Source organism: Callorhinchus milii, unplaced genomic scaffold (assembly GCF_018977255.1).
Source record: "Callorhinchus milii isolate IMCB2004 unplaced genomic scaffold, IMCB_Cmil_1.0 Scaffold2, whole genome shotgun sequence".
NCBI classification, from domain to species: domain Eukaryota; kingdom Metazoa; phylum Chordata; class Chondrichthyes; order Chimaeriformes; family Callorhinchidae; genus Callorhinchus; species Callorhinchus milii.
The window spans coordinates 67,199,882-67,212,924 of NW_024704743.1; the positions used below are offsets into that span (position 1 = coordinate 67,199,882).

The window sequence follows — 13,043 nt, forward strand, 5'->3', positions numbered from 1 at the left end:
ACATTGCTTCTTTATGATCATAAACAGCATGACTGTGGATACCGGTGCTCTAATATTCAGCACCACTTATCACTCATGAAACAGGTTGTTTTGAATTAATCCAAAATCCTTCAGTAAACATGGCTGTGGAAATGGATACATTGAACACTGTGAATAAGTATCTTGTAGCTCAGTGGTTAGAGCACTCGCCTCGCAAGCGAGAGACCTGGGTTAGATTCCCGGCAGGGTGAAACCTTGGACAAGTTTCCTTACTCCACACGCCTGATAATAATCCTTCAAGAAAAAAAACAATAATAAATTGGTCACTTCAATCCACGACTGTTTGTGGGACTGTGTGGAATTAATTGGCTGCCGCGTTTCGCCCACAAATATACAGTCAATTCACTTTACAGTATATTCTGTGAAGCGTTTTGAGACGTCTAGAAAACGTGAAAAGCGCTATATCAAATGCAAGGATTATTATTATTAATAAAGAGCCAAGGTAACTAAAAGCATTTATGGCTAAGAATGNTTTTTTCCGTTTTCTCCTTGTAACGACTGATTTGATTGCAATATAATTAGAACTTGCTTTTCAGAAAATGTAATAAGAAAAATTCTTTATTGCTGGTACGTATAATGCCACACACACTGCAACTGAAAGACACAATAGGTCTAATTGTCTATTTTTATTTGTGTTACAATGCTTTTACATCAAGCTGTGCTGAATGTGTGCCTTTGCAAAGTCATGTTTACTCAACAAATGAGAAGTAATTTAGTGCAGAATCCTTTGAATTAAAATTAATCTACTTTAAGTTCTGCAATATTGTTACTGTATTAAACTAGATATGAGCAATAAAAAGACTAGTAAAAAGCCTGATGTACACATTCACTTGTCATCAAGATGACAATTAATAATGATGGACCATGTGCATAATCCCGGTGTCCTAGCCAACAATGCCCAAGATACGGTAACTTCATGGCTGTTTGTGGGACGTTGCTGAGAGCAAATAGGCTGTCACGCTTACCTTCAAAATACACAGTCACTACACTTTACAGTAAATCCTATGTCATGCTTTGAAACATCTGGAAGGCTTGATAAGGTGCTTTACCAAATTCAACAATTATTATTATATTATAATATTTCTTGAATCAATACAATGGTACGCTACACATTACTCACACAGCACAGGTTTGCAAGACACTCAGGTAGGTTTTAGGTTTTATCCTTCCAGATTATCAATTCCAGTTTCTCTATCTATCTTTTCCAATAACTAATAGCAGACTACTATCTGATACATGAGTGAACGTTGTGGCTTAGATTCAGGAATGTACAAAGTGTCAGTCTGATTACGTCAGCAGCAGTCTCGCTTCTGAGTGGAGCAAGGTTGTGGGTTCAAGGGCCATGTCAGGATTCGGAGCTCAGTCTAGACTGACACCCCAGAGCAATCCTGGAGGAGCACTGCATTCTCAAAAGTGCCAGTTCTCAGATCAGATGTTAAAAGCCTAGATCGTAAGCACATATATACTTGAAACTGTTCCCGACAATAAGAATATTTTCAAACAAAGAAAGGTGAATGCTGCTGAATGAGACTATAATAATAATAATAATCTTTACATTTAGTATAGTGCCTTTCATGTTGGAAGGACATCTCAAAGCGCTTCACAGGTTGTACTGCAAATGCAGGGACTGTTTTTGTGGACAGACACAATATAAGAAATGAAATAATAGTATTAATAGTTTTTCATACTGTCACCACTAAGAGCTTCACAAAAGTGAGATGTGGCTCATTTGTATTAGGACAACTGGAAACCCTGGAAAGTATTTTCAGGACTGGATGTGAGATAGTGACATAAAAATGAATGGAGCCAGTCATACCATTCATCAACCTGCTGAAGTTCATTAATAACTCAATAGCCATCAGCAGTAGCACAAAAGCTTTTGTTGTTTGGAAATATATCATAGCAATTCTATTGTGTACGAGCAGCCACCGTTTTAAAGACAATGTATTTCTGGGGAAGGTGCCAGCAGTGGCTTTGAGAGCTAAGTTTAGGAGTGGATTTGAGAGCACACATTGAAATGGGGTAAGATTTTTTTCCGCTCACACAGCCAGTGTCCTGGCTTCAACCACCCTTTCCGATAACCCATTGTCCTCTTTGTAAATAACGAGGTGGTGACTGTTCCGAAATTGCCCTTTACGAACCTTGAACCTGTTATTATTGTTATTTTTGAAGGGATTATTATCCCTGGAAAGCGATCTGCCAATCGACTAACAACTGGCTGCCTACTTACTGCTAGGTAAGCAGAGGCATGTGGAGTAAGGAAACGTGCCTAAGGTTTCTTTATACCTCCTGGCAATCGAACCCCCGGGTCCTCTCGCTTGTGTGATATGTGCGCTAACCACTATACTGCGGGACTCGCACGGTTGACTTTTCAAGGTTAAAGAGCATTGGCTAATCTAATCGTTCCTCATAGCTCATCCATCATTGAGGATCATCCTCATTACTCTCCTCTGCAGTGCCTCTGGGGCCTGTGGCACAAACTGCAAGTGCTGATACATACTCTGCAGATGTGGTTGTGCTGCAACCTGCTGTGTGTGGAGTAATGGAACACTGATCCAGAGTTATGATCTTTGCATATGAAAATTCATAATCTCCCTTGTGCTCAAAGACATGACAAGAGGATACTGCACAATTTACACAAGAAAGGAGAAAAAAAAATGAATAAGACTAAGCCACTCCTGTGAGTCACCCTCTAGTCATCGTGGTCAAGGAACTGATAGCAGTTATCTTTAGGCAATAGTAGCAGGATCCCGTATGTTCCCGCAGTGCTCAAATAATCTGTAAGTGGACTGAGTAACTGGACACTCGACATGTGTCAGAATGAAATGGATTCCCCTGAAACACAACAGCAGCTTCATGTGCTTTGCTCTTACTACAAAAAAGAAAACTTTCTCCCACTTACGTTAGAAAGATATATAATTATTCTGTTTCCCTAAAGAATTAGGTTTGATTGTTTACTCTCCACCCTCTACATCATATGAATCAGCATCTGGTTGCACTTCAATAATCAAAATTTATTGTTGGTTACTGTCATTTTTCATTCACTATTACTGTCAAGAGCAGGTCCCAGAAAGAAACAATCAATAAAGGACTATGCAGTTCAGAATGGGTAGATTTCAATAGTCAACGTTGTGAGCATTGTGATTCATAAATTGGTGGCTAAAAAGAAATCCAACTAAATCCAATTGAATTCAGTGCAATTCATTTTACTAAAATTCCTTCTCAATGGCAATTATGTCGCCATCAAATTCATTATAAGTACATTGCATTTCTTAACCTAATCTGTGTCCAATTATCAACAGCAGCACGACATTTGCAAGAGACGCACAGAACAAATCAAAACAATTTGGGCAGCAATGATAGTTAGCTCAAAAGCTAAGTACTTGATTGTGCTTAAATACTTAAGAAATGCAAGTTAAGTAACGGTACAAAGAATGGAAGGGCTTCTGGTGCCGAACCACAAAGTATTCGGTGGGGGTACATGAGGAGAGCGAGTCTCTGTGGAATGGAGCTGAGTTCAAAGTCGTCTGCTTAGTAATGAAATGCCAGAATCAAGTCAGTCTTCTGTGGTCTGGTTCCTGAGCTAGACACATCCACAGTGCTTCAGGGCACTGGTAATCACAGACTACCCAGCCCGGCTCATTGACAGGACTTGGTTCACGTATGAGGAATCACCACTTAGTTGATATTTTGAAAGGCTTCATGTGCTCATGAACTATGATCCAGCCTAAACCACTAACTTCAAGAGAAATTGAAATGGGGAATTAAAAAATTACAACAAATCTATTTTTTCACGTGATTATCAAAGGATAAAATGCAAGTATCTCAGTTGGTTATAAACTAATTTGGGTTTGAATCTTGGTGGGTTCAATCAGTCTTTGATAGTCATGGAATGAATAGTCCAGCTAATTATATATGATGAGGGAGAAGAGAAGGAAGATAATTGAGTATTCCTGGCATTGTACGATCTCTGAGGAAGTATCCATGGCAAAAACCCAAACAAGTCTTTAGTAATCCCCGGCATTGTTCGTGGTTCACCAGTCTACATGACTTATCACTGAGGTTTAGAAATATAGCCATATATGCATATATGTAAGCCAAATCTTTGACAAATAGGCTTGTCATAGCTTGAATAATACAGTTTACAGCAGTTATTATTTTTAGAATGGCCTTATCCTGCAATATTCATTTAAAGAGATTTGATCAATACTGTTAAAGAATTACTCAGACCCTATTTTTAGCTTTATCAAATTACTCCCAAAGACTTTAAGAACAAATATCTTTGTTTCACAATGACGGAAAGTAAAATGGCAAGAGTTTTCATTTTAAAACATTCCATTAACATCCTTTGAATGTTTGCATCTTTTAGAAAATTCAAAGATTACATCTAAAACATTGATTATGCAGTAATGGACACAAATATATTTCAATGCACCAGACAGACACTTTTAACAAGCTTTGTTGCTTATTAATGTGTTAACTGTATGTCCATTGCTCATCATCTCTGTGATATGGTTCTATTTTAAGTGGCAAGTCAACAAATTGGAAGACATATTGATTTTTTTTCTCTCTACATTAATGTAAACGTCATGCTTCCTATTCATAAGAAAATCAATTAATATGTCTCAACATAGTAGCATCAGTGTCTTGCAAATTAGAGATGATCAGTGTCTAACGTCAATTATTAAGTGTTCACCTTCACCCTGAGTTTTTTTCCCGACTTCTACTCCCTCTCCTTTCATTGCTTCATTTTTTCCAACCAGCATGAGGAAGGAGGGAACCATGGTTTCAAATTCTTTTGGTGATGTAGGTATGAATGCAATCTGCTGCCAAATACAAAGCAGTTATTTTTTTGTAAATCGGGTGGGTTGCCCATTTTAACACAAGTTATGAAGGTCAAGCTGGTGACTGAGCAAGCTATGAATTGCTGATGTACTCTGAATATTGTAAATGTTGTTGCAGTTGTATTGAGTGCGTGATCAAATTTGGGTCACTTCAAAATGCCAGGCAGTAATATAAATAGTCATCAATGCTGCCAATCTTCAACAAAGAAATGTTTACTATTGTTAGCTTAACAGCTTGTGTTAGACCCCCAGTTGATTAGGAAAGGTCAGCCATACCATTCATTATGTTGTTGCTGTAGAAAACTGAAAATCCAATAAAGAGGAAAATGTTGGCTGGGACAACAAGAAAGTAGTGCAAGGAGTTTAAAAAAAAACATTTTGTGTTTTAGTGAACAAACAATGAAGAACGACTAAGTAATAAAGAAACACACAAAAATTACCAGGATCATTTTCAAAACTACCATCATTTTCCTGGTGCATTCCTTTAGCCTACTTCATAGTTTTAGCTTGATATCTGGTTTTGTTTTAACATTTGCAAACTTATTTGAGTCATGGTACAATATTGACAGATACTTTTCTCTCACACACAATCAAAACTCTTCCTCTACAACAACAAAGGATTTTGGTGAAACTACCAGAGAATTTACCATTCTAATTAAAATTTCTAAGTATGAAATAACCGAACGTTAATCCTCTTAAAATTGTAATCCCCTTTACTCAAACCCGACCTGGGATGCTATGCTTTAAGAAGATGAAAGAAAGCAAAGGATTTCTCAAGAAGTGAAGCATGTACGGTTACCCCATACCTGAGTCTAAATGCCAGGGATTTGTTGCTGCTGACATTGGTGGAATAGTTAAAGGGGATGCTCCACAATTGGACTCAACAAATTCTCCTTGGACACTGACTGGAGAAGAAATGCTGGGCTTCAAGGCAGCCTTCAGGGGTGCAATATGGTTGAATTGAACTGTTGACAGACACCCGACAAATCCTGGTGTGTTGTACCTCTGTACTTCTTTGTCAATCGTTCCAGTTTCTACAAAACACAAAACATTTCATCTTAGAAAATGAAAGCAAAATTGCAGTAAATACAAGTAATGATCTGTTGCCTCAATAGTTGATTCTTTGTTTAAATGTACTATCGTGGTCTCAAAAGTCATTTGCTCAGGTAAGAAGTAGGTGTAGTTACAATTTGAGTACAACAACTTGTCTCTGAGTGTTTGAATACAAGTGCAATGATTTCACATTTTTCACTTTGCACAGTAATTATCTTGCAATAAAAAAATCAGTCGATTTGTAACTCACAGTGACAAAGTAGAATTAAAACATAATAAATCAGGCTGTTCTTTCTCTTTATTCAGTTGAGTGTTTACCATTTGTTTCATGTTATTCAAGCACCTCCTGACAACATCAACACTTTATAGGTGGTGGTGGGGAGAAGCAGAAAGTGAAAATACTGATTTATATTCATGATATAGTTGGCCCCACACTCAAATTCATTTCTACATATTTTACATAGCTCATCCACACCACTGAATGTAATATAACTGGAATTAGGTAAACCAATTGATACATGAATTTCTGATTTCTTTCAGAAAATTGGAGGCAATGTTGTGCGTTCAACCAAATAACATTGGAAATAGATGTGGGGTCTGTGCAATGGGAAGCCCTTGTGTCCTTGTATGTTGGGCAATGAAAATAATAATAGTTGCAATAACTTGGTACTTGAAGAACAATGCAAGCAGCTGCAAAATAAATAAGATGCCAAATTTCTATTTATAATCCAGGTGCAAATTTGTACATCAAGTTCAGAAATTGCAACACAGGTAAATGAATGGTCATTTGCTCTTTATATATTTCACAGTAAATTTCTCTACTGCATGATCATTTATATCAGAAATAAATGAATTTTTTTTTATTTCAAATCTAGTTCAGATCGGGCTGCCTTGGTTAGGTTTTCCACAAAATACAATACTTCAGTAAAATCATATTTACACTGTAATTATCTCCCTTGCATTACAATTCATATACAGTTTCCATTGTTATTAGTATTTTTTCTGTCTGTTCATGAATGAAAAATTGGGTAACTAAAATTTAAAGATGCAGATTTAAATTATTCCTGTGCCTAATCTGTACGTCCTTGTAATAAATTGCTCTGTCATGCTGGATCACAGTAATCCATTCTTGGTGCCAGAGTACTGTTAATTTACCAGTGTAAATCACACAAAAAAAAACATTAACCTACAGAACGATAGGGTATACTCTGTGAAACACCCATATGCTAGCTAGCCCTTGTGACAATACTGCTTCACGTCAAGCCAGTAATCTCCATGAGGGATTTAAGGAATGTCAATTTGCAAGAGTAAATCCCGAAATGAGATTGCACCCTCCAAGCCACAGCATGTTAGAAATAACTTGCATTTTTGTAGTGCGTTATAATGTCAAAATCTCTTAAAATGCTTCACAAAATGCCAAGTGTAGTGACTATTTGTTGGCAAATCCTGCACACAAACAGTCTGAGCTGGCTGACAAATTGGGTGACTGTCATTGGGCAAGCACAGGATTGGGTTCAGGAATGATCAGATGTCTCTGAGTCAATTTCGCACAAACTAAAATTATACTATGGCTTCAAACTTGCAGTGTTTGACAAGTAGAGAACACCAAGCAGGGAGACCAAAGGGAGAATTCAGGTTGTTGACCAAAAGCATGGCAGTAAAGAGGGAGCTTTTAAAAGAGCTCTGAAGCAGACACTGGCAGCAGTGGGAGTAATGAGTGTTGTGAACGACATGAAGAGCTGCAGAGTTTTGGATGAGTTAAAGCTTGTGAAGGGCGAAGCTAGGGCGGCTGGGGAGGAGAACATTGCAGGATTCTATCCCTGAAGAGCCCAGGCATTTATGAGGATTTCAGGAGCAGAGGGGATGAGTAAAGGGCATAAGCAGCAAATGTTCTGGAGGTAGAAAAAGGCGGTCAACAAGTAAAGCAAATTAAATCAATGCAAAGTCTGCAATATAACTGATCCCTAACAAAATATAACAGATGGAAGACTCTTCTGCTAACTGCATCAATGCACTACTGTAAACTGTAGTGAGATCAATAAAGAATATGAATAAAATGTTCATACTAACGCACTTTCTATGCACTGCACTTGTTCAAATTTGTCTGAACCAAAGCATTCAGATGTCACAAAATATCTATTGAACAGATTTAATGAGCACTTTGCATTATAGCACTCCAACTGTTAAAAGGAAACAAGCTTATGATTTTTGACAGTACAAAATGTCCCGGTTATGTATATTTATGAACATGGCAGTTGCAGATAAAATGCCACAGATTGTAATAACTGATACTGTTAATATGAAAAGCAGCCTCATGAGAACTAAGCAATAACAACTAAACACTTTTCTATAAGTTACTATGCTGATGAAAACAATTCATGGGTGACAATTACAATGCTTCTGTTCCTGCAGTCAAATAAATGATTTGTTACCCCTGAAATATGGTTTCTTACTCCACTGATCATCTGGACTCTTTTTGCAAAGAATTGTGCTAAAATGACAGAACCGGCAGCCTGTGTATATGGAAATTAGGTACAGTATTATCACAAATAATTCATGCTCACTCTCACCCAAATGTTAGCAGCTCATTCATCGGGTTTCGATGCCGTTTGCGTTGCGCCTCTCAGACCGATTTGCTCCGAATCACCAAGTATAAATTGAGATTTAGTCTAGCAACCTAAAAGCCATTGGTCCTGGAGCTGTTGAGCTGAGGAAGCTTTTGGCAGCAGTTTTCACAAGAAATGGAGGTGGTGCAAATTGATTCAATCTGCACTCAGTAAATGTTCCTTTAACTACCCAAGAATGTTTGAGGGACTATTCCTAACATTATTAAAGAGCTGTTCCCACTTCCAGTTCAAATAACTAACACATGTCAGTGGAGCTTTGAACATGCAGAACTCTCCTCAGCCCCAGGCGAAGGATTGAGAGTGGGAAGTATACATCCTGCTCACTGCTACTGTTTGAATCAACGTTACTTTGCTCCCAACTATACAAACAGGTCATCTGTCTGCTGATGCAGTTCTGTTATTCTAAGCGCAATGATATCATGCTTCTTTTACTTCTATTAAAGCTTATGGTACGCAGTATTAGGTCTCTTTCTCAATCAGACTATATATTTATCTATATATAACTGTAAATTGCATTATACAGTAATCTCATTGTTCTTACTCAAGATCGCTTAACAACAGCAACAAATTGCATTTGCATAGCACCTTTCACGTCAGGAGGACATCTAACAAGGTATCTCAGTTGAATTTCTGTTGACCATGTGTATTCCACTCCAGAGGTGGATTGTGTCCAGTGGAAGCTGCTTTAGTGGGACGGTGGTTAACCCCGGAGGCCGGGTAAATTGGACAAAACGCCCGGCCCCGATTCATTTGTATTCTTACCTGTTTGAAATATGGCGGTTAATCCGGACAAAATGCAGCTCTGGTCACCACTACGGCCACTCACTTGCCACCAGCGGTTCCGGGATGGAGATGGGAGGGGTCAAATTGTGATTGACAGCTGACTCCAGCCATTCACAAGCAGTTTTTGGCTTCAATCAGTGAGGGGGCAGAGGAACAGGGAAGAAACAAGGGAGGGACTGGGAGGGAATGGCGAGTTCCTGACAAGACTGGAGCCACTTGTGAATGGGTGGGGTGCCTTACATGCAGCTTCAGGCTATCAGTCACCTTGAAGCTGCCGTTAATTGGGAACGGCAATGGAGGGAGGGGGCACCGCCACTGCTCCTCTCCTGGGTGAGAAGATGTCAGGGAACTTCGGTTAATCTCGGATGCCACTTCAGCCAATACAATAGCCAGACCCGATGTGTCTGGTTTAAGCGACTTCCACTGTATCACAAATTATATCCTGCCCGCTTCAGGTATGAAATTTTCCTAACGAATGACTCACATGTTTGCTTCTGGACTAACTCGTTCCTTGTACCACGAATAAAGGATCAACTTGCTCAAGACAACATATGGTCCCAACAGTCTGCTCTATGCGGCATTCAAATACTCACACGGTCCCAACCATCTTGTGCGTCGTTCCTCAGGGCTCTGTCCTTGGTCCTCAACTCTTCAATCTATATGCTCCCTCTTGGTAACATCATCTGCAGACATGAGGTCAACTTACACATGTATGCGGATGACACCCAACTCTATCTCTCTGCCTCCACCCTTGATTCCAGGACCACTGCTGTCCTGACAGAATGTCTGTCAGACATCAAGTCCTGGATGAGAGCGAACTTTCTACAATTGAGCGTCAACAAAACCGAGGCTCTCCTGATTGGCTCCAGTGAGCGCTTCCATACCTCAGGCGCTGACAGCATCACCATCCATGGTTGCATACTCCACCTTGCTAAACCAGTCCGGAACCTTGGTGTCTTGTTGGACCCTCAACTATCCTTTCTACCCCACATCTGTGCCATGATCCGCTCTGCCTTCCCCCAACAATGCAACGTCGCCCGGCTCCACTACTGTCTCACGCCACAGGCCGCCGATACCCTCATACATGCATTCATTACATCCAGGTTTGACTATGCAAACTCCCTGCTTGTCGGCCTCCCCATCACCCCCATCCTTGCCCAACTCCACTGGCTTCCCATCACACAGAGGATACAGTTCCAGATCCTGGTCCTCATCTTTAAAGCTCTCCATGTTCTTGCTCCCCCTACCTCTGCAACCTCCTAACCCCCTACCATCCTGTTTGCTCCCTCCGCTCAGAGGCCTCCGGCCTGCTTCACGTCCCCCGCCTTGCCCGCCCCACCATTGGCAGGCGGACCTTCAGCCACTCTGCCCCCACCCTCTGGAACTCCATTCCACAGTCCCTCTGCCTCGCCCCCTCCCTTGCATCCTTCAAGACCCATCTCAATACCCTCCTCTTCCACCGTACCTTCAATCACCCACCATCGCCCCTGCCTTCCACCCTCCCCGATCCCAATCCCTAGCTCGGGTCTGAAACACTGATTGTCCAGTGCTTTGAGACATCCTCCTGACGTGAAAGGCACTATACAAATGTAATTTTGTTGTTGTTGTATGCAACCCAATAATGCCACATTGACATGTCATCAGTTTGTGCAGTAACACACTTTCCACACACTATCTGACATTGTTAACTAGCCCTAGTTTGTTATGCTCTTCCTCCTTGTCATTAAGACATTCAGCTCAAGGACACGTCTCGTCTCTCAATTGGCTTGGATTGCATGGACTAGAAATTTCCCCCCATCGAAGTGTCCATCTTATACCCCAAGGAATTTCAGTCGCTAGCATTAATAACTAATGTTCCAATTCTTTCCATCCCCAAAGTAGATCATCTTGTTGATTTAGGTCTAAAGATATATTTAAAAACCTTAATCTAGCTGTGCCTCATCATAATAATAGTTAAGTGGGCCAATCTTAGCTTGGACTGACCCAGCTGAGAATTAGACTGAAGGTTCAAATTGAGCAACCCATTTTGGTAACAGTGCAACCCACCTATTGGAAACAACAAAGTAAACAAACAATTAATCCTTTTCATATTTCAATGAGTTTAAATCAGTTATTTTTCAATCTTATTGTTTCAGTGCTCATTTTCCATACATCTTCATCCTTTGTGGGCCATTCCCCAAGAATGAACAAGTTTTCATTCTTTTTGTCCTGTGTTGAAGAATAATGAGCAAGCTGCTTTGTCTCAAAAGGGTCTACTTATCTAGAAGATATGGGTACAAGGATGTGCAAGGGTCGAGTACGTTGGGTACGTGCTAAGATGCTTGATTGGAGAGGGGAAGATCCCTAGGTGGAAAAAGTATAACTACCCTGACTTTAGGCAAGTAAGGCAGCAGATCCAGCCAGACAAAGAGGGTAGCCGAAACATCGGAGAGGTGTGCTGAAACCATCGCAACTGACTGCTCCAAAACTTGTAGTATAAGTTCTGTTATTTGTAGTGGCCGTATTATTTTACTAGTTTTATATGTGTTACTTTGATTAATAAATCTCTATTACACCTTAATTGGATTGTCGGGTCATTATTTGAACTTCGGGATCGGAGTCCCAACACTCCGGGTAACGGCACTTCACATTCTGTTGCAGTGATGTTTCCACGTAATCTTTGGCCACAATTGACCAGAGGATCTAGGGATATAACATGGGGCAAGTAGGACAATGCTTGGGTTACTCCTCCCTCTTCCCGTGAGTGATATTGGGTTACTTTATGTGAGTAGTGTAAACCACGTGTAAAGTAACCTCCGTTATGTGACGTTTGTAACCCATGTACACATACGTACAGATAGTACTACAGGTAATAATAATACTTTAATTTGATATGCAACCTTTCACATTTGGAGGGCATCTCATGGTGCTTCATAACATTTGCTGCAATGTGTAGTGATTGTGTATTTTGTAGACGAATGTAGCAGCCAATTTGTGTGCAATAATATCCTATAAATAGCCATGAAGTGAATGGCTAATTTTATCAGGTGGATTGTTGGGCAGGAAACTGTGAGAAAGCTTCCTTCACCTTTACAAATAAGTGTCATGGGTTCTTTAAAGTCCACCTGAACAGGCTAACGGGAACTTGGTTTAATGTATTCTGAAGGTCAGCACCTGACAATGCTGCGCTCCCCCAGACATTCTGTATTAGACTGCCCTCCTTGACTATATAATTTAAAACTATCATCTTCCTAGCAGATTTAATATTTGAGATGGACCTCAGAATTGCCCAGCCTATTTTAAAGGCATGCTATGTGGCAGATGCGATCACAATCCCCTGGGTCCCAGGCCAGGAGTAAGCACTGTACCCAGTTCTGGGCATTCATTGAGCAGTGCAGAGGAGAGCTTCTATGAGGAAAGACTGTAAAATAATAGTTTTAGTTTTAATAGTTCTTCAGCCTCAAAGATGTCTGAAGGGGTCTTTACAGATACCCTATATAAAAGTTGATTAACGGAATAGATGTTGATCTAGCACCTGAGCTGGTAATCCATTCTATTTGCCAGCATCCTTTCAGTAAAAAGAAATTGTACGTCATTTCGATCTTTACTTTGAAGCTATGACACTTAGTTTTCAAATTTCTACCATAGGAAAGCTTAACTGTATCCAACTCTTTTAAACCCATCTGCAAAAATGTATTTGAATCCAAATTACTTTGGC

The 13,043-nt window shown here is 40.0% G+C and overlaps 1 protein-coding gene across 2 annotated transcripts in view; it reads right to left on the reverse strand.

Annotated features, from left to right (window-relative positions):
• LOC103187001 (contactin associated protein 2) overlaps positions 1–13,043 on the reverse strand; it is an 855,622-nt gene that overhangs the window by 8,346 nt on the left and 834,233 nt on the right. For both annotated transcript variants that reach the window (XM_042331730.1, XM_042331729.1), the window contains one exon: positions 5,690–5,917. In XM_042331730.1, the coding sequence (XP_042187664.1) occupies positions 5,690–5,917 (228 nt within the window). The remainder of the gene's footprint in view (positions 1–5,689; positions 5,918–13,043) is intronic.